General features: G+C 40.7%; 1 protein-coding gene across 1 annotated transcript in view; it reads right to left on the bottom strand.

Moving 5' to 3' along the window:
- The window catches only part of epha4b (eph receptor A4b), a 120,140-nt gene extending 96,188 nt beyond the window's left edge, over positions 1-23,952 (bottom strand). Inside the window, exons 1-2 of the mRNA XM_034702670.1 lie at positions 23,766-23,952; positions 2,429-2,493 (exon numbers count right to left, since the gene is read on the bottom strand). Of these exons, the coding sequence (XP_034558561.1) occupies positions 2,429-2,493; positions 23,766-23,880 (180 nt within the window). The 5' untranslated portion in view covers positions 23,881-23,952. The remainder of the gene's footprint in view (positions 1-2,428; positions 2,494-23,765) is intronic.
- Positions 23,953-26,850: the final 2,898 nt, after the last annotated feature.

Here is a 26,850-nt window from a genome sequence, read left to right as displayed (position 1 = left end):
GCACCCTTGCTTGTGTCTTATTACATTTACGTAAGTACTGATTGTCTTAAAGTTTTAAGTTGAACCAACATAAATACTTTCAGCTGACTCCATTGTAAAGCAATTCACTCAGTTCAGTGCTGAAATGTGTGCACGGAATGATACATACTTTGTTTCAATATGAATAATTATTCCCCCCTGCGTGATTCACAAATAGCCTCTTTAACCCTCCTGTTATGTTCGTTTCTCAGGAACAGCAATAATGTTCCTGGGTCAATTTGACCCGGGGCATATTCAATTTACCAAAAGTGTGAGAACCCCAAAAAATCCCAATACATATTTTTTTAAATCAAATTTTTTACTCCATTACTAACCATTTTAATTTATCTTTCGTCCATTGCTGTTCTTTAATTCTCACAGATCATGGTTCAATGAGGATAACTCACTCGTTTTTAATTATAATTCACATAAACACTTTTTTTAATGTACATTGGAAAGCCCTAAATAGAAATACAATGGTTTTACATGACATATATTTTTGTCTATTTTATTTTACATTTAGATTTTATTTTTATGAAGTGATGTTGATAATTTTACCCGACTCCTCTTCTGTGACATGCTGCCCAGATTTTTATGCTGCATTTAGCTGGTTTGGAAGGCATATATTGCCTAAAAAAGACTTTTAAAAGGGTCAATTTGACCCGCAACATAACAGGAGACACCTTCTTAACAATCAGTAACAAATAATGTGTTCAAATTCTTTATAATATTAAAGTATTAATCAATAAATCTAGAAATGTAACAGTACATTGAAAATAAATGTCCTTTATTCCCCTCTCAATTTTTGTTACTATTTAGTAGCTGTAGTTTTGCTTTTTTCTCCATCGCTTTTGTTTTCCATTCAGGTTTAGAATAAATATATATATATTTAATTATGGCAACTCACAGCCGACATGAATAAACTGTCTATTTCCAGATTTGATTTAGCCTTCTGCATTTGTCATCTTAACTGACAATGACTTGATTTAAACAGAGCAATGGCCATCATGTTTATCTAGGAGGAAGATATCATCGCAACCACGTACCACGAGACAAAACAGGAACCGCCATGACAGCGAAGACTGCACCATCTTTAACCAATTTCATCATTTCTGTGGTCAGATAGAGCAGCTGATAAAAACCTAAGCCTGACCTCAAAGTGAAGAGATGCAGGGAGAACACTTTTGTTTAGACAATTTCTCAGTCAACACTGCTTTATCAGGAATCTGTTTGTCCCATTTATTTGACAGGGGAGATGTGTGCATGCCCATGGAGCCGGTTTCCCATCAATGTCTGTACACATTCATTGAGGTGATGCCAGATCCCTGCTTTGTTGACAGCCCGTGAAAAAAGATATTATACAGGATGGAGTTTATTATATATGTTTTACTTGAAGCCAGTACTTTTTCTTTGAGGGTAAACTAACAACACATGTGCTTTTGGTGGCCCCTCTCAATAAAAGTAACTTGTGTACTCGTCGCTTTTCAAAATAAGATTCAACTTTTCTGCTCAGCCACACATGGAACACATCTCTGCAATAAGGACCTTAATGGGAAAAAAAGGAGAAACATAAACAAACATCCACAGTATGGCCGCACAATCAGAGCATTTCAATAAGGTGAACTTGATACCCTTGTCTGCCTGAGAAAACAACCCTTGCTCTGCTCTCCTCACTCCTCAGCTACACACAACCATGAAACCGCGTGTGGCATCCTGCAATTTAACACACTGACGCTGAATAGTGGAGAGGAAGTGTGACTCAAGGGGAAATAGAATTAATTCAGTGCTATTCACCAGCTCCCGACATACAGAACCAGCTCTTATTTCTTTATTGGATGCAGTTTGTCGTGCTTCCTCTCCCTGCCCTGTCCCTCTTCCTCTCCTCTCACATCTCTGTTGTCATTTTCTGATGCACGCTTGCTGCACTCCACACTCCCTCACAGGTCCTTATACCTGCAAAAAGGGCAAGTTACGCAAGACCCCACTCACACAAAAGCACACCTTCAAATAACACCAGCATGTACACAGAGCATCTCCACTTATGTAAGAATATCTACCCCTCCACCCTGTCGCCTCACTTCACTGCAAAAATCGCAACCCGTAATAAATGGAGGCTCCACTGCCACGGCGTTTCAGCGCAGCGGAAATAATTTGTAAATTCCCCCTGCAGACTCCCGATTTAGAAAGAAGCTCTGAAGAACTCAGTGCTCTCTAAAACACACACACACACACACACTCAAGTGCTGCAGCTAGAGTCCCTGCTCCATCCCTGAAAATACGACATGTCAACACAACCCACTAGTCGTGATCAGATTTACTTCTGGTGGCACAAAGAGAGAGTGCTTTTTTCTTTTTTTGGTACCAATGCGTGCTTGTATGTGTGTGTTTTTGCTGTGCTGAATACACTTACCCCCTCATTTGGATAAGCCTCCCAGCCTAGGTCGGCCAAAGCTGACATGGAATCCAGTAACGTTACTGCAAAACAAGACAGAAAAGAGAACAAATAAGTCAACAAAAGCTGTCAGTTGCTCTTAATGTCTCAATCTTTCGGCGTTTTTCTTCCATCTTGAAGAGAAAATGCTAACTTTAAAGCATCATATGACATTATTTTGACCCTGAAACATAACAAAACGATATGTATATGTATTCATTGTTGTGTTCCAGTACAACAGCAGTGGAATCACAAGAAGTGGTAAACCTATAATTTAAACTATAAGACAACTGCGGTTTTGCTGCAGCTGTTACTGTTCAAGGGGACACAAAGACAGTCAGTGAAACAGCAAAACAAAAAGTTTATTTTACACTCACTTTTACATTTTTTGACATTAAAGTGATAAGTAAAAGCCCTCATTGGAGTATCAACCAAACACCTTTAATTCCTGAAAACTAAACCAACAACATCAACAACAAAAACAGCTCTTTAAAGTCTCTTTGATGGGGAAGGAGACCATGGTCAAGTTGGGTTCATTGTGGTAATAGGGAAGTTTTCATGCCACATCAGACATTTACAAATCTTCCCCCACCACACATGCAGAACAACCTTCTACTTTGCTTTTCATCTGTATGTGCTGTACATTTTTAGCAGTCACATTTTGTTATACTGCTACATAAATGATCATCACCCTGTGAAGACTATGAAGAGCAGGCACAGGTATAGATTTTCACGAATACAGCGATGGTATATGAGTCTAAACTACTCTATTCAAGGAGGTCCAAGTGAGGCTGGATAGAAAGTACTGATAGAGTGGGAAAGTTTTCAGGAGTATCTAATTTTTTTTTTTTTTTTCAAAACTCAGCTTCTAAGATCTAGAGTTTAATGCTTTGACTCCAAGCCCCAGGCACAATATTTCCCTCTTAAAAGGGTCATTTCATCCAAATAGCAAAAGAAAAAAAAACAACAGTTCATGGCTTTTACAGAGGCAACACATTTTTCAAGGTGTAAATTACCAGGACTTTTACCAACCAAAATCAAAGGTTGTTAATGGCACTCTGTAAAACTAAAAGAACGAAGAATAACACAAACCCAGCAACAGCAGCAAAAATCCATTAATCTTTCTTTAACACTTTCATGACTCCACACCAAAAATAGTTCACTAATAGCGTGCTGACAACACAGTCTGTGAGATATCCAGACATTGTTTCTGGAGGTGGTAATCTGAAAGCCTGCAAATGTCAAACTAAACCTCTCTTCAAGGCTTAATAGACATGTGAGAAAATATGTCTTCCTTGTTGTATCTCTGAACCAAACCTTTTATTGTCTCAACAACTTCCAAGCCTGAAAATGGATCAAACACTACAAAAGATTTTGTTGAAGTGTCACTTGAAAAGAAAAATGTTATCAAGGACAAAGTGCATGAGTGGGATGAATGAGCATTTGACTGCAACTTACACAAGTTATTTCCTGTGTGTGATCTCTAGGTGACAGGAGGAAGTGAAGGGGAGGAAGCAGAGAGGTGAGAATGAAATGTGAAGAGAGGAAGGTGACCAGCGGGGCGGCATAATGAAAACCTGCTCAGGTCCTGAAGTAAGGTCCTCCACCTGTGTGTATGTGTGAGTGCATGTGTGTGTGTGTGTTTGTGTAGCCCTTGGCTCAGTCAGGCCCTAATCAAGCCTTCAACACCGCTGACCATCAATATTTAATCAGCATCCATCTGTGGAGGCTGCTGCCTCTCTCTTTCTTCTTTCACATGCATTGTGGCTCGCTCAGGTTATCCTCGCTCTATGGGAATCTTTGAACGTACACTTTCAAACCACAGAGCCCAGATCAGACGGGTGAGTCGCTGACCTGAAACAAGTTAAACTGACTGCATCACTTTAAAGCAGCACATTTTATATCCCTGACAAATTTTACGAGCGGTGACCTGGAAAAACTATTCCAAAGGAAAAAGAGTGTGCCCTCCTGAATGCAAATGAGGCTGATCACTCCATGAAGTGCCTGTTTACAAGCCCCTCTGTGTTTCCATACTGCCTGTAGGTGAAACAAAAGCACTGTAAAATCAATCCACCCTCCTCTTTTTCCTTTTTTTCCGATCCTCTTTTCTTCCTCTTGCGGTCATTAGCTCTCACTGAATCCAGGCTATCACCTCAGCTCAGCACACCATGACGGCAGGGGGGTATGTCATGCTTTATTAGTAAGCATACACATGTGACGCACAAATCTACTGTATGTGTGTTTGCAGCCTGAGTGAGAGAACAACTGTGGAGAAAGTAGTGCTCATGGTATAATGAAGCAGAGGGAGAGAGGTGGATTAAATGAGAGGGATGACACAGTAACAGCAGAGGGAAGGTGCTGAGCAGTAAAAGGTCAGAGGCAGCCTCCAGCTTATGAGTGTATTCACACACACACTAAAGACCACTTAGACTGCTTTCCTCAGTTCATGGGCATTTGAATGGGGTACAGAAATAGGACATAATAGCATAATAACCTGATTTCAGGACCACACCCTGAGGCACACACTCACATTATTTCTACTCCTAGATAAAGGCCAGTTATCATCAATCTTCTTGAAATGCAACAAAATTGTTTCACATACAGTTCTGATGATTGTACTATGTCAGACTCACTTATTGTAATACCCCTTTCAAGTGTTTCACAAAGAGTGTAACCGAGTAAATGTAGGATAAATTAAAGTGTTTGCTCACCCGAATCAAAATAGAAAATGCACTCCATTACATTCAGTAGATGGGTTTACAAAGAGTTTTTACTTTGTGTTCTTTTGTTTTCCTACCTACAATCCAGTCCAAAATATGAATACAATTTTCAGTCTTAACACTTTAAGATTATCCCACCACCATTCACATTCAATAACAGCACGTCTCCCAAAGCATAATATCCTTGTTCTTCTATCGAAATAATAGAAAGGCTTCGCTGTGATCATTTTTCTTTGAAGTGCTTTCTATGATAAAAATGTCCCTGATAAGGCTTTTGAAAGTGTTAGATAAGACAGATAAACTTTCATGTCCACTTTAGAAAATCAGCTCTCCACACAGCGCTGTAGCCACACAGAAGATAAAGACAATAACAGAACACAATGATAAAAGAGAAATCTTAATGTCTCCTGGAATATTATGTTGAGTGAAGAATTGAATCCGACAGCTAAACTGTCTGTTTTTATTCACTCCAGACAGCAAATTTACCGCCTGTTGCCAACAGATGTTAGCTGTTAGCAAGCTAGCAGTGTATACACTGACCATGTGTGTGAGTGTGTGTGGGTTTTAATATCAAAGCTCATCAAGTTCTCGCTGTCATTTTCTATTTAAGTCTGTCTCCATACTCCTCTTTCCGTTTGTGGATAGAGTTGGAGTTGATAAACCACCAGTGGAGTCATTTTCAACTGGAGCTGAAACACTTTCAACTTTCAAGTCTTAGTAAACATTTTGATAGAGTTCTGTATTTTTGAAAGCAAAACCAAAACACTTTCATAAATCTTTATAACTCACTTTTTTGTCGAAAGACAGCATTAAATTCAAAGAAGGTTAGGCAAGCCTAGCTTTGACAATGGAAACAGAGCCAGTGTTGCCAACTCCTTAGTAAGGAAAGTAGCTATTGGCTGTCCTAAAAGTTGCTAGAAGTCGCTAAATGACGTCAACGCCTAATTTGCATAATCTGAATTGTAAAGGACGCTGCAGGAGAGACGTGTAACATTGAGGGGGAGACAAAAAGATGTTAAAATACACCCTAAATATGTTTATAACTACACTTAGGAGCCTGCAACAAATCATAGTATAATATTTAATTTTTCAACCATATAATTTTCAAGATATTTGTTGTATACAATCTACATTAACTATATAAATGGAGCAAAAAGAGACAGTAGGCAGGATCAGCCAGCGGTGTCTTTGTACATGCGTGACACATTAGTCTGGATGCTGTGGGATGATCGCCTCCTGCTCTGAATGCAGCTAGGAGGGACTCACGGCAGCATCCACTGCTCGTTGAGAAGAGTAACAATGATACATGCTTTCACGTCAGTCTCCAAAAGTCTCCATTTAACACCAGAAAAAGTCGCTAGATTTGTCGCTAATCGCTTTTTTGAAAAAGAGTTGCTAGAGGGGTCTGAAAACTTGCTAAATATAGCGACAAAGTAGCTAAGTTGGCAACACTGAACAGAGCTAAATAGTTGCCTTGCTGTGTTCAAAGTAAAAAGAAATAAAGATACAAAACAGATTAGCTCTCCAACACCTCTAAAGACAACCAACTCACATGACATTTATTGTATTCATTGTATGTTCCTGTATTACTTCTGGTTAGTTTACACAAAATTTAGAAAGGCTAACACATTGTGGTTAGAGGCTTAACTTCAAGTTTCTTTGCTAGCTAATTTCCTGATGCCATGCTAGCTGCACACCCTGAGCATTGTAACGTTTTTCTCAAAGCCAATGAGTATTTTTCCCAAAGCTGTACCTTCCTGGGAGACCATGATAGTCCATCAGTCTTCAAACATAGTAAAATAAAACTATATGCACCTGAATAGACCTTTTTCCTTCTTACAGTGAAAGGATACAGATAATTTAAGATACTTTTTTAATGTCTGGAGTCACTCTTCATGCTTAAATCAGCCTTTAAATTCTGTTTAGTAAGCGAATGTAAAAAGAGCCCATTACATATTCTGAAGCTATTTTGTATCCCCCAGGGAAAACACTCACATACATAATGCTACACATCGACACTTTTTGTATCCTCCTCACACCTCCTGTCAATACCACTTATCACTTGTAATCAATGACTAGACTCATCAATTATGTATTAGCTATAGCTTCCTGTATGCTGACACAGCTAGTGTGCATATACAATATGTATTGTATGTGTGTGAGCGTCTGTGTGTTTGTGTGTCAAATTAAAAAGAGTAATCGTGATTACAAATCTTCCTCAAAGAAAAACAAAGCCACACCACTATCTGTTTTTCTATTAGTCTTCTTATGCTGCACCCTGTTTTTCCTCTCGCTCTGTCTTCTTTTTCACCAGGGATTTGGCTGGATTTTTGTGTATGTATCTGTGTGTGTGTGTGTGTGTGTGTGTGTGTGTGTGTGGTGTGTGTGTGTGTTTGTGTGTGTGTGTGTGTGTGTGTGTGTGTGTGTGTGTGTGTGTGTGTGTGTGTGTGTGTATGTGTGTGTGTGTGTGTGTGTGTGTGTGTGTGTGTGTGTGTGTGTGTGTGTGAAATCTAAGCCTTAGTCTGGCATGCTTTGGTCTGGGTTAAAAAACACCAAGCTCATCACTCAGTCACTCTGACCAGGCTCATGTTCGATCTAATGACCGCTCTCTGTCTCTTAAACACACACACACACACACACACACGATACACACACACACACACAAATCTCCAGTTTTATTAGCTGCTAAACATGACAAATTGGTCTCACAATGTAGCACCTTCCAAATTTAAGCCCCACTGACAACAGAGAAACAAAAATCTATCTGTAATCATGGTTTTCCCAGCCAAACCTTTCACACAAGCAAATTCTCACACACACACACACGCACATATCTAATTTTACCAGAGCTTTCCTTTGCGGGGAATAAATGCACTAATCCATACACAAGCACGTGACCTGCTTACTGTGAGAGTTCCTCGCTTACAGAGAGACATGTTGTTTTATTGATTTTCAGCACCAAACTATGAGGTTTACATTGTGAGAGTGAAAGATGAGGAGGAGGAGGTGGAAGTATGGGGGGGTTGTAGATCAGACATTCCTGCAGCAACACAGCAAAATGCTGGAACCACAAGACTTAAAGAAGCATGTGCAGAAAATATTTCCACTTTCTTTGTCTATTCATCTCCTCCTTTCGTCTGTCTATTTCTCTTCTCACTCCTGTTTGCACCCCCTGGGACATCTACTCTCACTCTTCCTGTCCTCCTCTCTTTTTCTTTCTCCTTTTCTGTTTATGTCTCTTTACCACTCTTCCTCCCTTGCTCTCTCTCTCTCTGTCTTTGGTATCCACTTCTTCAGCTGGGCAGCAAGAAGCTGTGATCCACCTGCCAAGAATCAAACGGCGCTGCCAACAGCCAGACTGGCGCACAAAGACACCAGGATGCTTACACACACTCACTCACTGGCACACAAAGCGGACTCACACACCCTCGTATGGTGCCAGTGCTGCAAAGAGAAAGACTGCTCAATAAGACCACCACATAGACCCAATATAGAGCACAATATGTGACTACATAATGAGCTCTTGTCAGCTCAGAATACAAATACTACACTGGAAGTGAAAAGTCTATATATATTATGAAAGGGTGTTCTGTCACATTTAGCTGCTGATGCACCTCTTGAGTTTTTCTTTTGCTTCTGAATGTGAAATTAAAAAAGATTTTTCAAAAGGCCTCATCAGCACAAACAGTCGTTCACCCAGGTTTTATGTCCCCACACACCCCAAAGTTGTTCTGCTTCCCCTTGCAAGAAAATGCTGACAGCCACAGTTTACAGTCATCAAGGTAATAAAGTGAAGAGAGAAATGGGGAGAAAATGCAGATAAGATGCTGATCATTGCTTTTAAGAACAAAATTATTTCTTTGCTGCAGTGGTTGCTTTTACAACATGTATCAAATAAAACTTAGCAAAGCACTGCCAAATTAACCAGAATGAGAATGCTGTTTATTTAAAACAAATACAATAGATTAGTTCAATCCAAGCTACACATATGTTTGTGCGCTAATATAGCCAGCAGCTGCTTAGCTTAGTTTGAATTACAGAACAACCAGCCCAGCACACTTTACAGGTTTAACTACTAAAGCTGCTGTTGGCAGGAATGGTGTAAAAAACTGTGCTTTTTTTTCTGCTGGGTTTGGTGAAAAGGTCATAATACCAATTGGTTCTCACCTGTAAGTAGAGTAATTTGAGATTACGGCGAGATCTCTGTGTTTTCCGATGCCTATGTATAAACCAATGGCATTTTTCCCCTCATTCCCGTTATCAAGGACCAATCAGAGCTACTCCCCGACCCACTGTCGCCCTGATTGGCTGGGAAGCCACTAATTCCTCATAGAACGTACACAGTGATCTTTTGTGGGCGGGGTTACGGGAGCAGAGAGTGGACGTGAGTGAGAGGAAATCTGGTGGGAAGAGATAGTATTGACATTCGAAATTTCTCTCCGAACTGATGTTTATATCACGACTTCCAACAGTAGCTTTAAGACATGACTTTGCATTAAGTGAGATATATACTGTAGATGCTGGATTTTCAGGCTGTTTGCTTTAGAGGTTTCTGGGCCTTTTTTTCCTCATGTTTATAGCACTAATGTTATGCTGAGCTAAACTAAGCAATAGCTTCAAATTTACCCGATAGACTCCAGAATTCAATCAACTTTCACAAAAGACAGAGTACCAACCAGGATTTCAACATAAAAATTTGATCAAAAGCACATTTTTTTAGAGTCTTCTAGTTAAAATCTGTCTTTGCAACAACATAATGTCAATGCATTTTATTTCTCAGAGCAAAACATAACTATGCCGCATAATAGACTTTGCAGTGTTAACAGGAAGGTTTAGACGCATTATAAAGGAGCAGTTTTGAACATTCCCTACAGATGAGAAATCCATGCATGTGCAGGCACTTATGTTGTTCAGAAACTACAAAGGCAGAAAGAACACTGGATGCTGACGTAATTCATCTATACGAAATACAATAGCCGTTATATTCAAGGATACCACTTTGTGTGTGCACAAGCGTTGACTTTCAAAACAGAAAATCTATTCACGCACCAGCAGATGAGAGTTTCTCGAGCAGGAGAGCACAGGGAAAACAATCACATGCTCAGTCCGCTTCTGCATGCGCTCAAGACGTAGTTTTCTCCTTACAGGCTGCAAAATTGCACTCACGAGAGGGGGAATGTTGCATGTGGCTGCTGTGAGAGCCACAGGGCTGTTTGATTTGTGTGCAGGGCTCTTTTACATCCTAAAGCAAGAATCTCAGATGTTCTCGCCTTTTTTTTTAGCATATTAACAATTTTTTCAGCAGTAGACGTATTCTTTTTTTTCTTTCAATCTTCATGATAGAAAAATGCTCACTATAATCTCTCATTAGGAGGGCCAATAAGATTGTTTGAAGCAGGTTAAGCTCAGCGGCTAAAGTGTGCCCAAGCGGCAACCTTTGGTCTAAAAATATGAGTCCAATGCGGAAGTGCTAAAAAACTGTAGTTCATCAAGGATCCGCTTGAGGCTGGCTCCGGAAGTACTGGAAGTCACACACACATGAATGGGAAAAAGGCGATCTTTACAGCAGAAACAAACATGTTTACAGCCTGGTACAAAAGACGAGTGTAGTCTGGATCGCTCATTTACTAATCAGCACACTTCTCACGCAGCAATTCCAGTCTTCCAATGAGAGGCACAGCTGACTGCGGGAACACTGTAGCTGTTGGCTAGGAGGATCAAAGCCCGCCTCTTTACGTCATAATCACTCAACAGCAGCAATATGGCTGCCGCCGCCGATTTGCCTCAAAGCAGCGCTTCTGAAACAGATGGGTGACGTCACGGATACTACGTCCATATTTTATACAGTCTATGAGTGTGCCCCATGTATAGAGTATTTTGCTGCATGTGGTTCTCGCTCTCCCTCCCCATGTTTCTGATTCTGTCCCATCCAAAACTGCAAAAGGCCTACAACATGATCTTTACGGAAAAACAGAGAGTTTCCTGTATTGGTTAACTGATCATTTAAGCTTACAAGAAAAACATTTCCACTGATATCTAAATCTCTTTTTCAAGACAGCAGCTCTTAACGATAACAGAAGTAATGCTCAGTACAATTGAACAACATGCTGTAGTAAAACAAGCTTGCAGCTCGCCTTATACTGAGGCCGACGACTTACTGTTCTCAAATACAGCCAAATGCAATAAATAAAACAGCTATACTACTCCACACCACACACATACACAGACACAGACACAGACACACACACACACACACACTCAGACCTCCCCCTACTTCCACTCCACTGAGAGTGCAGTTGAACGGCTGAGAGTGTTGTCAGGGCAACAAACGGGCCGACGGAGAGCAGGATGAAGGAGTGGGAAGAGTTGAGCTCTGAACTTTGGGAGCAAACTGCCGTCATAGCGAGTCTTCTCCTCACGCTGTCTTTTCATCAGACGTCTCTCCACTCATCCACAAACCACCAGAGGCTCTCAATTTCTCTCCTCTCTTCCAGTTCTCTCTCTCTCCTTCTGCGCTGTCATCTTCTGTTCAGACTATTTTTATCAAAGCTGTGCGTTAGTGTACGTCCTTCCTCCCCTTACCTCAAGTGACTTGAGCTTTCCATTATTTTTTTATACACAAGCTTTTTTTTTCTGTAATGCTTTTATCCAGCTTCCTCCATCAAGACATTATTCTGTACAGAGGAAATATTGAACACATGCATTAACCCCCTCTGTCAGGTGAACTCTCAGCCCTCCATCCTTTTACACCCTACATCTTAAGCTTTACTGAAATCCTCTATATAATCCTTTTAAGGCTGTTTTGTACAGTAATTCTCACATGAATACAGGTGGAACTCAAATCAGTTATGATGAGGGGTTTTCACAGCAAAACTGCACACATTTGTATTCACACCTCCCATTCTCAGGCTCCATTATGTGCTGTTTGTGAGCGTAGGATGTGTTTTGCCTAGAGCAGCCACAACCCAATTTGAAATATTTTTAATTTCATGTTTTAATAACAGTTTTTGGTGGGAAGCGGTGGGATCTAGCGGAATTTCAGAGTAAAAACATTATTCTCTTTTGAGTATGATAGCTGTCTGCAAACTGAACGTGTCGATGAATAATTCAGCGGATTCAAATTAAATTCTAATCCTGATTCTTCTTTGATTCAGCTCTATTGCCCTGCTGTATAACTTTCCTCATCTGTTCTGGGAGATATGTTGATCCTCTACACTTGGACGAACACAAAATTAAAATCCAACTTTACGTTGGACTTAATTGCATAAATTAAAGACAGCCATACATGGAGATCCAAATGAGCAACAGACAAGAGCAGATCACTGAAGGTTAAGGCTGATACTCGAAACCCAACAATAAAATTCAATTAGCTCTTTTACGCATGGCTAAATGCAAACTGGGTGTCTGAATCATGAGTTGATAGAAAAGGGCATCAAAGCTTGTAATTACTTATCTATTGTTAATGTTCATTTGTTTTGACATAAACTGTTTAATATATTAAGTTTTATTCACTTTTGTAATGAAATTCAAGCATAATGAATCTATGAGTAGGTTTTAGTTACACATCATAGTGTACACCCACCATATTTAGCAACCATGGATAGATGCAAAATTTACCACCAGGGTGTAGAATGAATTTACTGTCACCAAATCCATGTGCAGAGTTTTTGTAAAAAGAGAAACTTTCACCCTGAGGTGCAATTATTACACATGAGGATACGATTTTGGAATTTAAAAGGGTAAAAGGGACATAAAAGCAGCTCCTGTTGTTCAGTGAAGTTACTATAAGGTTGAATATTTGATAGTCATAACTCCTGTCCAGCCTTAAAGCTCATTTTAACTTAAAATAGCAGCCTTTATATGGTCGGTGTATGGGCCACCAAGTCTCTTTAAGATGATTTTACACTAGCTGTGTGCATTCTTTCACAGAAAAGTCATAAAGTGCTGCTTTTATGATGTATATTTTTACCCGGTTTTCTTACTTCTTCTTACCGGGCTGTGTTAAATACTTGATTCTGATTGGTCAAAACCCCATAACAAGGCTTATAAGTTAGTTAGCAGAAAAAGCAACAGCAAAGACAACCTGATCACACATCATTTCAAATCAATCTGATTTGGCACTCAACACATTTCATGTCTGCCTGTTAACACTGTGGCAAAAAAAAACAAAAAAACGTTTGCATTCATCATTGATAAACATCATGGCAAAATTTTTTGTTTTCATCTCAGCTTGGTTTCGAGAGTAGGAAAATAATCACAGTTGGTGAGCACAAATGTGGAAGCAGAATGGGTCCCAACCATCTCTGATAGGGAAAAGTAGAGCAAGTTCTTGTCCTGCAATCCAGACGATGGCAGCAGAGCAGGCAAGAGCATCTCTGAGTTGTCAATCGCTACATAGAAACTTAAAACATAAGCAATATGGTGGGGTATTGCCTGCCCTGTTTGGGAGTCTCATTTGCATAAACACCTGTTCACTATACATTATCATTTACTACTGTGTATCTGCTCCGTATCAGGTGTTGCATTGACTTTTCCTCTCACCCTGTCAGCATTTATGTGACAAGTATCAGCTGGTGGTTGCATGAGTAAAAACCTGTGAAATGATCCAGACTATACGTGTTGTGAATTGTTGCACCCCCAGTAGGCTTTATATGCATACCAGCCCACTGGTTATACTGTAACCAGAAGCTTCAGGGATCACATCAATGTGTCTGTGCATTTAACACCTTATCTAGAAATGGAACAGCTCTGATCATGAAATACACTAAGGTTTTTACTGTCCCAAGTATAAATGCTTGTCTTTTAAATAAACAAACAAGATTATCAGAAATGTGGATAAAGACTCAATTAAATGTCCATAAAATATGAAATGTCAGATTTAAATATGGTGAAACAAGTGTGAATCTACATACATTCAACAAGATTTTGAATCACTGACTTTTATTTCTGCCAAAGTGTTAGACTTTTAAGATTATTGTCACTGTCGAGCAACAAATGTGTTAAGCAACACAGAGAAATATGTTTAATGTCATTTGGTGGCCTCATCTGACACAAGGCATTTTAGTGCCGTTGTTTAACGGAAAAATACTTGAACCCTTTCAAATTAGACAGAAGTAATGAAGGTTTGATAAATGTAAGAGATGTCAATCACATCACACTGGCTTCATGTGTTGACTTTATGTCAGCAAAGCAAATTCAACTCTGAAAGCTAAAGTATCAAGACAATCGGTTGTTAACAGATTGTGTGCTGTGCCTTCCTTGATAAACATAGAGGAAGCCTGGTCTTCAGACAGGACAAGCATATCTTTCTTCAAAAAATAAACCAGTACATCAATTTTAACAGTGATGATGGATTTTCTTAAAAGGAAAAAGGCAGCTGAAATGATCATGTATCCCTGGATCACACAGAAACAGGTCAAAATAACAGCAGTTAGTGGAATAAAATGGTAAGGAGAATTGTGGTGACTGTTAGGAAATCGCTTTTTCAAGGCAGCTGTTCTAGTAAAGTGAGTTTTGAGAGGGATGCCCATGGGGAAATAGAAAACCTCATTCTCCAAAGCCTTGAGAAAAAAAAAAGTCAATCTAAAAGGCAGATGGTGCACAAAGCACAACATGTTTATGAAAATAATCCTGTGCATGTAGAACTGTACCACGTTGAGTTTGCATTTTTAGACCCAACCCCTCCCCCATCACTGTGACAGGAAGTACATTAGTCGACTCTGCTGTTTCAAATACACTGGCAGCTTTAGCTGAACAGAGAAGATGCCATGCTGACAGACTGTGACAGGAGCTCTGCCCTAGTTTGTCACTTGAAGAGGCTCCGGAGTGAGTGTGTGTGTGTGTGTGTGTGCGTGTGTGCACCCCGCGTGTGTGTGTGTGCGCGGCCGTGTGTGTGTGTGCATAATTGAATGCCTTTAGTGTTGAACTGTGACTCCCAGACACTTGTTTTTTTTAATCAGCTTCATCCACCAGTACATACAAACTACTCATCGAGGGCAAGGAGCAACAGACACATACACACATGTAACCATAACAACACACACATACAGTATAGAAGCATGCACAAACCGGAACCTTGAACATTCAGAAACGACTTGTCGAGAGATACACCTCCACACAAGCTCAAACTGTGACGCATCCCACCATTCATTTAAAGAAGGGAATTAAAAATGCTTGTGAGGAGTGAAGAGTGAATGAAGAGTGAGAGATAAGGCGTTTTCTCTTAATAAGACACAGGACGGCGTATTTGTCAGGAGAGTCTTGAAAGTCTCTCCCTTTTAGCGTGTGTATGTTTCTCTTCACAGGCTTTTCCTTAACATTTTTATGCTTTGTTAGTAATTTGACATTTCTGCTGATGGAAAAGGCACACACACACACTTACACACTTACACACACACACACACACACACACACACACACACACACACACACACACACACACACACACACACACTTGCACGCACACACTTTCACACACACACACGCTCTGGCCTGTCACACAGTGGTTGGTCACAGGAGGGTAAATTGGCCGGGGATCTCAGGAGTGAGCTGCAACAGTGGAGGCGGTTAGCAAATCACATGTCAGATAAGAGAGTGCCTGGACATGTCTGCTACTGTGGAGTAAACATTGATATAACATATACACAAACACACCAACTCTGGTTGTCTGTCTAGTAGCTTGTCTGTCTGCCCTGCTGCCTCTGTCAATCAAAGTTAAACCAATTTACATTGACATTGACACTGCAAACAGAGAGGAAAAAGAGGCACAACTAGCAAAACACTGTATAGCTAAAAGGATGAAATGCTCGCAAAACACACCAAACTTACATAGCAGCATTTGTTAGCATGACACTGTTTCCCACAATTCATATTTGGCCTGGCAGGACTCATAGTTTTAGCTAGCTTCCATGTAGTGTTAGGATAGGCTAGAGCAGGGGTGTCAAACATAAGGCCCGTGGGCCAAAACCGGCCCGCCAGAGGTTCCAATCCGGCCCGTGGAACGACTTTGTAAAGTGAAATATTACAGAGAAGACATTAACTCCATTTTTCAAAAAAAGTAACAACTATTTCAAATTTGTCCTCTGGGGGTCGCATAAAATCATAGTGCTGACAGAGCGCACCTGAACAGTACTTTTTTTCTCAAAAAATAGATGACTTGCTGTTTGTAAAATCCTGTTGAGATTCATAAAGACTTTTTTAGAGCACTATAAGATGATCCATTAACTACTAACACTAGCACTAACCCCCTGCATACAACCCTGTCAAGCAAGCAAACTGTTCATGCTGGAGCTGAGGGGTCCACAATAGTCAACTTTACCTTCTTCATTATTATAATCTATCTGTTCTTTTGCAGTAAACATTTCACTCTGTGTCAGGTGAATGGGTAACCTGTGTGTTTGGTGTGTTTGCAGCAGGTTTCAGGGCTTAAAGAGTAAAATATCGGCCCCACTATGAGACTCATCATGGAATAAATAAATACAACAGCTGTTTTTGTAGAAAGATAGTTCATGAAATGTGAACATTTTCAGAATGTACTTGTACTTTTTTTTTGCACTAAATCAAAGGGAAACATTTAGAGTTGTCATTATTTATAGGTTATTATGTTCTGATTTTGCTGGTCCGGCCCACTTCAGATCCACTTTGGCCGTATGTGGCCCCTGAACTGAAATGAGTTTGACGCCCCTTGGCTTGAGTCTCAAGACAAATGCTTAGAGGAGAAGGGTCAACAAATTATCTGACAGTTTTTGCACACAAAATTAGGCTACCATTGTTGCTATTGTCATAAGTCGCCGACTAAGAAAACAAAACAAAAGTAATTAAGGTTCACAACTGACACGCTGATTTACTATAACTGTTCAGGACATCCAGTATGACCATTCTCTAGTTTCTACGTTAGATCCTAAAACTGATAAAAAACATAAACTTAACTTTTTTAGTGCTGGCTAGAAAAATATCTTAGTTACTTTTACTGTTAGCATTCACCACTACAGGGCTACAATGCTCTGATTGTCAAATCAGTAAATCTGTTGTGTGATTCGAAGCAGTTCAATTCCAGCTCCCACACTCTTATCTACTCTGCTGTCATAATTTACCTTCTTACTCACAAAGGTCCTACGCCATTGTTCACAAGCAGAGAAGAGATAGGAACACTGGTCAGCAAACATCCTATTTCTGCTGCTGACCCAAATCCAAGGCTGTTTGTTTATAAAGCTGGCTAAATCAGCCTTTCCCAGCTGCTGCACGAGCCAAACCCGCAGAGCAAACAACGAGAGAAAAACAGAAAGAGAGGGAGAGAGGAAGAGAAACAACCAAATTCAATTTAGCGATATTAAAGGTCAGAGAAGGGGTGCAGGCTGGGAATGAGGAGGAGCAGGGGAGATGAAGAAGTGTGTGTGAATGTGTGTGTGAGTGTGTGTGCCCGTGCGTGCATAGAGCTTGGTCAAGGTCCAATAATCAGTGATTTGACCAGCAGTTAAGGGCTTGTTCAGAGGGGGAAGGGGTCAGCAGGCATATTGGAGCCCCTTTTATTCTAAAACTTCACTACAACCATCAGGCATAACACACTGCAGGGCTTCCTTTGACATTAATCAACCTAGAAGTCATTCAAGCCTAAACACGTCTTCAACGGTTTAAGCTGAATTCAAGCTGGTGAAGATACAGCTGATGATGCTAACCTTAGTGGTATGGAAAGTGAAATAGTGAGTTAAGCTTTATTATTGTAAATCTACCTGTGTCTTAGAGGTTTGGATACATTGCACCAAGCTGCCAGTTAACACTAGATGTAAGAAAGATTAAAACCTTTATAGTTTTTCGCTTTACAATTTTGTTCTATCCTGTTCTCATTTGGCAGTTTACACCATAGACATATAAATAGCAAACGCCACATTGGCTGCTGGGGCGCAAGAAATACAGCCGCCACCTTGGTCCGGTCATCCTACCCATGATTCTACCTGTAAACGTAAACTGAAGCAGCAGAGACTTCAAGATGCCAGAGCACTGTGCGGCAAAGTACCTATCATACATCACATATATCAAATATCAGAATATTCTATTACTGTTAAGCCCTCCATGAATATTAAAATACGCCGAACCATGTGTCCTGTATCATAACTACATGTATGACGTTTGCAGAAAAAAAAACCCGCATGAAAATCAGTTTAGTATTCAGCAAGTTATTATGGATTAAATGCGCTGACACTTAATTGCGCCTGCCAAACAGATTACACTGAGTGGAGCGGGTGGCTGGACCAAGATGGCGGCCCCACGGCTTGTCAGCGCAAATAAGTAGTAGCGGTCGATGCGGCGTCTACTCTTTATATGTCTATGGTTTACACAGTTAGCATGATTTTGCACCAGTCAGTTTGGGTGAGGAGTTGCTTAGATTTAATAGTTAGCTTGATTGTTGAAACTCCAAAGAGTTATTTGCATCGATTAAAAAAAAACAGGACATTTTGATGAAGTTGTTGTTTTCCCTGAGACATCAAGATTTCTCCTAGCTGGTAAATATCAAGCTACAGCCATGAAATTGTTAGCTTACCACAAAAGTCAGAAGAAGGTTAAAATAGCTGTACATGCATGTCAAGTTTTGTTCTTGGATTCTTACAGTTGGTTTAGTTAATAGTCAGATATTTATAGGTTTATGAGGGTAATTTGCCAGGTAATTTCTTGGCGAGGCAAAGAGACTTCCTGGAGACATCACAATGTTGACAAGACTTGAGGAATTTGCCAGAAAGTCCCTGTAAAGCCGCAAGCTAGCATTTTTTTTTATATTCGAGCACTGAATCAAAAAACAATATATATTCTACATGTGTTTATTACTGAGCTCTAAGGTTTCTAGCAGGTAATTTTTTGTTATGCCTTTAACAGAAGCTTTTCTTGTTTTACCTTATTTTTTTCGTCTTTAAAATATGCTAACAAAGCGTGTATTTGCTATACATTAGTACTATTATTCCTTTTGGTTGGAAAGTGAAACCGAGTGACACTAACACACCAAAACAGAAAAAATGAATTGAATTTGTATACCAAACCATCTTAAGCACATCATTAAGACTCTGTGGGTGTTGGTTTGTGGGCTCTGCTCGTTGGAGCACGGAGAAATGAGTGGGTTTCTCCGTTTAGAACAATGTCTGTTTCTTTGTTCTCTTTCCCCCACACTTTTTCTTTGTTTCACAGGTTCTCTCTTGTGGATTCGTATTTTCTTCTTTTATCTGTAATTCCAGTTTCTCTCTTTGTGTCTCCCCTCACACACACAGACACACACATACACACAAAAGTACACGGAAACACATTGAATGCATGAGGTGAAGCCCTCACAGCAGAATCCTTCTATGTCACTGAGCAGTATTTATAACCCCATCTATCAGCCTGCACAGGGAATACGTGACACTATTCTCTGGACCAAGACCACTAAACTGCCCCCAAGTCGTACATTACTATAGCATGAGTGTACACGGAAGGCATTTGTGCATGCATGCACACGTATGTCTGTGCTCACAGGTATAGCTTTTGTTAAGCACATATATAGGAGCACCACCTTGGCTTGTGGGTCATGTCCAACTGTTACACTGCCACTGGAGATCAGAAATAGAAAGAAAGGGAGACGAACAGAAGAGAAAAGGGGAAAAACAAGCAGGGAGTGAGAGACGGGGGCTGATAGAAAATTGAGTAGGGGATTAGAGTGGAGGAGGTAGAAAGGAAAAACAGGAGGGTGCTTGCGCTTGCTGTCTCTGCCGGATGAGAGTGGAGATCTCTATCCTCTGCTGTCCAAGGTCATGGTTGTTACATGGGAGCACTGCAACCTCTGAGACTCTCACACACACACACACACTGACACATACTTAATGAGGTATGGCTCTGCCGATAACTACAAGCAACCATTATAGATTAAAGCAATTAAACCAGAGGCGACCTTTGACCCAACATTATACCACAGTCAGTATCTTGTGTGAATCATAAGAAGGAGGGCATGCTTTACATATGCTTGCCTCTGCACTAACTGCTCACCCTCATGTTGACCTTACAAAGCACTACAGTAATCCCCCCTCCCAAAGCACCTTGAGGCCAATCCAATGAAAAGTGTACTGGAGTTCCAGGACCAATTAGAGAATACAGTAAACCTCAAGACCATAATGTAAACCACAGATGAGTCACGTTATTACCTCGTTTTGTTGTTTTACCTCTGTTACCTGGGCCTATTTTCTTTATTAGAAAAATATAAGCATGTTCTGTATTAACATTAATTAAACGGTAGTTGTAAAAAGGGAAAAAAGGGAAAGCCATTTGTTTTTTAGCATATGTAAAGGGAATATACAATGATGGTTTTAATTTACTTAACGATGCAAAAAATATGGGCGATCAAACACAATTCAAAGCAATTCTTGCCATTGTCTTGATTATAGAATCAAAAGAGGGCAAATACATTTACTTTATGATCTTGACTTTTAGATTTCTTATTCAAATAAATGCTGCACTGCAAAACCCGTGTAGTCTGAAACCATGGTTTAGAGGTAGAAGACAGCCTCAAAGTGCTTATTCTGTGAAATACAGTTTATTTCACTGTTACACATCAGGAAATACTCCGTAGTGTATGTGCAAAATACCCTCTCACTAACTGAAATCAGTCTTAGCTGCAGCTGTAAGCTTTGCTTGTATGTGGTAGCTACCAGGAGTAACTTTCACTTTTGTTTATAATTGCTCCCTTGTGATTAAAATGGGACATCTAGTTATTTTGCTGATATTATCCTGTACATATGTAAGTAGAGTTTTGTGACATAAAATAATAGTCTTGCTTAATTTTACACACCTAATGTGACACACATGTAAACAAAGGCTGTTTTGGTTGCACGCAGTTTATCACCTTGTCTGACATGTACCCATTGGTAGTAGCAACAGGCATTAAAATAATAATATATAAGTAATCAGTCTCATTCCTGATGCTTTTGTATGCTTAATTAATTTCAGGCTGTTTCATAACCAGCTAAAAACTCCTCACTCTGCTTTAAGGGCCACACAGAAATAAGAACCCAGCCCACTCTTGATTATTAATTAAATTATAAATCCATTTCCACACTGCCTTCAGGAAGAATTTGGACTTGCAGTATTCATTTACCTCTTTAAGTATACTCCAATAAACAACCCCTCACTGTGGAAGTTAGCACAGTGCTCTATTTGTGCTGCTACAGAGTGTTTTCTAGGATTGGGGGGTATATTTAGAGTCAGCGGGAAGACACAGAAATAGAAAGTAGTGATGCTCCTCTCCCCAACTGGGTTCTGCTTGAGGACGATGCAAAAAGGAGGAGTAGATGAAAAATAGAAAAGGAAAACAAACTGAGTAAACACATGCTGTGTTCCTGTGTCAGAAGATGGCATGAAGACAGTGGGACAAAAAAAGGAACCCTGGGAGACCTGCGAGCACCCACCCTGCTGTTACATCAGCGTGCCCTCCGGGTGCAGACAGACGGGGATTTGGGCTCCCTCTGCTGGTGCACAAAAACTCATCCACTCCTCTTCCTCTTTCTCTCTCTCTTTAACAAAGACCTCCACAGGAGGCTCTTCATCACAACAGCCTCTGAATGAACCCATTTCAACTCAATCTCCTGTTCTGCAGTTTGTAGTTAGTGACAAGTCTAAGGAATCTATCACTCCTCCAAAAGGTCCACTTTCACAATTTTATTTCTGTTAAATGCCAACTATGTATCGGCCCACACGAGAAGCTCTGGTTGTAAACTAAGCTTGTTGACAACTTAACACTATCGGCTCTATCAAAAGGCCTGTGCTCTTAATTGAACCTTGAGAGCTGTATCTCTCCTTTTTATGACAGCCTCGCTTCTGCTCCCAGACACACTTGGAGGGAGGATTTCCTGGAATAACTCGACTACGGAGATGCGTGGGTGGAGAATATGCGCACTCATAGACAAACACAAGGTACGCACACACATATACACACCAAAATACGCACACACACTGGCACTAAAGAGAGCAATCCCTCTGCGAAGCGGACAGTCACAGCAGGAAAACTGGCAGGCCGAAAGGTAAAAACGCAAAGCAAAGAGTGCAGGGCGGACAAAAATGGCTTCATTGGATTACTGTCCCATCGGGGCACATGCACACACACACACTCCACATACACACGCACAAGCTGAGCAATGGACTTAAAGGTGCCAATTAGGCCAATAGTCTGACACAGCAGGATAAAGAAATAACCTGAGGATGAAAGAACAAGTGAGTCACACACTCACACACCTGCCTGGGAGATTATTTAAAAAGTGTGTCTTTGTGATGAAAAACCTCTCTAACCTGTAAATCACTCTCAAGCTCAACATGTAAACACACAAACACACACATAAAAGATGCCCCTCCTGTCCATTTGTCTAAATCAACAGGAGTTTCCTTCAGCTTCCAGTTGGTTCATCACTCCTGCTCATTTTAATGAATATTTCAGCAGTGTGTTAGAGTCACCCTCACATGCGTTGTCTCCCGCTGTTAAAACACTCCTCTTTACTCCTCCACTCTCGCTCCCTAACTATCCTCAGGAGCCTCCTTTGTTCTGTGTGAACTCCTCTGAGCTGTGACATACATTCAGGGCCATGTATACGCACACACAGGAGATATCCCATGGTAAGCTTGTGTGGTCTGCTAATGTGTGTGAGTCCAGTTTGTTTAGTTTGACTGTTTAATGTATGCCTTGAACGCTGGAGTTGTGGTGTGTGACAGTGAGGGAGAAAATTTCAATGGAAGGGGTGGAGAGCTGTGTTGAGCTGCAGATCAGGACTGAGTGAAGCTTGGGTGGAATGATCCACAGACTGACAATCAAGTCACATGCTGTATCATCTGCAATCAGATTGTCTGACAGGTAAAAAACCACCACACAGACGCATCCTTTACTTCAAATATCCTGCTTCAGAAACCTGCAAATGTGGATGTAACTTTTACATGCTGCTCTTTTGTAGTGCAACTCTCCATCAAATTAAACAAACCAGCTCTCCATGTTTCAGCCCAGCAAGCAGTCAGGAGTAGTTAGTGAGTAAATGCATTGGCTCATTTAAGGCCGAGCATCAATGTTAATACAATAAGTGAGAGAGGCTCAGCAGCAGCGTGTGACAAATTTAATGTAATTGCTGCTCCTCATTTGCAGACTGAGGCAGTCCCCAGAATCGATCAGTGTGTTTTAACACAGATATCTCTAACTAAGAAAGATTTTGGCTGAGATGTCAATGTTATCATTATAAGTTAGGCTACTTTAAAGCAAGACCAATAGTTCCACAGATTAATACAATTGTCCACAGCAGGCTCCTCTATCTTCAGCATGGCAGGACTCCCTCTGAGTATATATATCATACAAATTTAATGTCAACGTCCTCAGAATAGAAAAACGTGACCAACAGTGTTTTCCCTCCCTTTTCTCTCCGCTTTTCATAATGCATGATTCATAACCGAGCCGAGCACTTAACGGGAGTCTCCACCGCCTCGCTCTCTCCTTCCCCGGCGAGAGGAACCGCGGGATGCCCGGGCTCCCTATCCATCTAGCCAGCCAGCCACGGCGCACATACAACCACCAAGAGACATATAACACAGCGACCCCGTCACAGGGCACCCACCTTCATTTTCTGGGTAATTCCGTAAAGCTCGGCTCGGCGACAACGCGTGAAAAAGAAGCAGGCAGGACAGGAGGGAAAAGGATGGATAGATCCACAGGACGCGTGGTGTTGCCATTTTTCAGGCTGCGCTGCGCCCTCGCTGCATCCCTGTTGGCGGTGTCGAGTCGGTGAGCGCAGCCTTGCGATTGAGGAGAGAGAGGGAGCAGAGGAGAGGAGAGGGGAGAGAGAGAGAGGGGGAGAGAGAGATAGCAATAGAGAAAGCGCGAGAGAGGAGGAGGAGACGCTGGGAAGGAGGGTCCACAGTCAGCCAACTCCTGTCAATCAACTGCCTGACTCAGGGGTGGTAAAGCGGCCTTTGGAGACTCTTCACACGAGGTTACACTGTAAAAAAATAAATAAAGTACATTTGGAATTATATTGAATGTAGAAATATAATTTGCAGGGATTAACACTTGAATAGAGATATTTTGTCTTTCCAAACAAACATGTAAACAACACTTTTCAAAGACTTTCAAACTGATGACTCTGAACATCTGAGCTTCAAGCGTTTGTCCAATTTAAATAGAACATTTAATGAGATTGATGGTTTAAGGTGGGGACTTTTCTTATTAATCTCTAATATTCAGATAATAAAATTGTATAAAATAAAAACAACGATAAAGGCTGCTTTCATGTACTTGCAACATGCTACACATCAGTATGTGGCAATATCCAATCTGTCACTGCATGCAGAGAAGAAGAACAAGCACAGCTGCAACAAGCTGAAAACAGGGTACAAGTGGCATCTCCTGTGTGTATGTTTTAAACTGTGCCAAGTTCCTCTCCATCTACTGATGTGATTCACTGCATACATGCACTGCTATCAAAGGAAGGAGGGGCCAGTATATCTACTGTAAGTCAGCTGCTCAGTTTAGGGAAAAGTGCTACATTTGAAGAAACAAAGCCAAAAAGGAAGACTTAATGAAGGGAACTAGATGAGTGATTGGTGTTATCCCAGATGGTATTAGCTGAGTTAGAATTTTCCAGCATCTGTCATCAGTTTTCCCAAGTGTTTTGATAATGTATTGGCTTTTTATTCCCAAGTAAATCAACAGAAAGAGCAGGGGAGAGCAAGTGTTTACTGGCAAGCGGACCCAAAAAATTGACTGTACGAAATGAGTGACGGAATTGAAGAAGTATACAACAGGGGCCACAGCTAGCATTGGCAACAATAAGACTGCAAGTGCCATAGTGCTGATTCAACAGGCATTTTTAGAGCTGCAGAAAGTTTACCAGAGACAACCCTGCTGCTATTTTGCAGATGTGTCCCTATCTGCCCTGTATGATGCGATTTCTACACATTAACAGTCTAATCCACAATGTCAGTGACCTAAGTGCTATCATGGACATGCAGACTGCTGACATTGGTACAGGGAGTATGCTTAGTTTGAAAGCATTGACTGGATGAAGACTTAAACATGAAAAAGACTTTATTGCATGCAAAGGAGAGCTCCAGTTCACCATCAAAGAAATTGATGACCCTTGAAGAGTTGGAATGTGCTTTGGTTTTTTGTGTGTTAACAAAAGTGATTTTAGCCAGAATTGTTAAGTATGTTTTTGTTCACTACATCTTAGCCTTTCTTACCCTCAGGTGTGCATAAACTGCACATTCAAAATGCAAAAATGTTAAAGACAAAATTGTAATCAGAATATTTAACAGGTTGTTATCTATTATAAGCATTTGCTAAATCAACCTCATGCTTCCCTACTTTTAAGCACACTGCCAGAGTGTTAGCACATTTAATATAGAAAGCGTAATCGGACCATGTTTAGGGATGATACAGGAAATTCAACTGATAGATCCACCAAGAAATACATCCCAAGTCAAAACAAACCACAACAAATCAAAACATCTCATTACTGATCCAGAATATTTGGTATCTATGAAAAATTCTGGTAGCACCAGGATAAACACTTCCATCTGACTGTAGAAAATACTGTCAATTATTTTGATAAGCAACATGGACACATGGCAATTACTGGATAAGCGTCAGCTCAGGCATGTCTCTGTGTCTCTTCTTGTTGTTGAAATGGTTTCTGGAGAAGCTTCCAGAAGCAGACAACACTGACATGCACAACAGATTCCAATCAAACACTTTATGGAGATTTATTCAGCCTTTACATGTATTTGACTGAATTTTGGACATCAGGAATAACACGTGGGTGTGTGTGGGAGAATCTGAGCATTGGTTTGCCTTGAGCAGAGTGTGTTTAAACATGAATAAATAACGTGTGCAGCCTGTCATATGAAATGTGCGAGGAGGAGCTGAGGGTGTGCAAGGTCAACCTTTCAATCTTCTTCCTCTTCAGCAAGGCCTCCTGACAGAGCTCAAACCTCTGTCCCCTGCAGAGAGAAAATACACAGAGGAAAGAGGTGTTACCTCTCGTGTTACCTCTCGCTTCACCACTGGAGAGGTTGCATGTGTATTTGTGATCATACAAAATATGTTGGGCTTCTCATCCCTCTAGTGCCTCTTGATCTGATTCTACCTGTGTGATTGCCTGTTGGTTGGGGTTGGTTGGTTTTATTTCTGTTTGGGGCGAGGGGGTTGATGTGTTACAAATGTTACAACTTTTTTTTTTAGAATATTATATTTTGGGGCTTTTTGCCTTTTTTTATAGGACAGCTGAAGAGAGACAGGAAATGTGGGGAGTAGAGAGTGGGGGAAGACATGCAAGGGATGGTTGCAGCCGGGAATCAAACCAGCGACCCCTGCGACGAGGACTGTAGCCTCTGTATGTGGGGCGCTTAGACCGTTAGTCCACCAGCGACCCAAAAGTTACAAATTTAAGTTAAAATGAGAACATTATATAAAAAATATCAGGGCTGTCAATGTTTAAGATGCAATTAAAGTCAGAAATTAACAATTATTTTTCTATTTAATCTCACAGTATTTTGTCCCTTTTGGCACACTGTAATTAAGTTGCTGCAGCTTCCTGCTTCTTGCTGCCACTGTGACAGCCTGGAATGGTACATCTACATTTCACTTAAAAAAACTGCCAGAAGGCTCAGTTGAAGACTCAAAGGTCATAATGCACTTGTGTC

Source organism: Notolabrus celidotus, chromosome 15 (genome assembly GCF_009762535.1).
Source record: "Notolabrus celidotus isolate fNotCel1 chromosome 15, fNotCel1.pri, whole genome shotgun sequence".
Lineage (NCBI taxonomy): Eukaryota > Metazoa > Chordata > Actinopteri > Labriformes > Labridae > Notolabrus > Notolabrus celidotus.
Note: the sequence above shows the minus strand (reverse complement) of the source record. Positions and strands in the feature narration are given on the sequence as shown.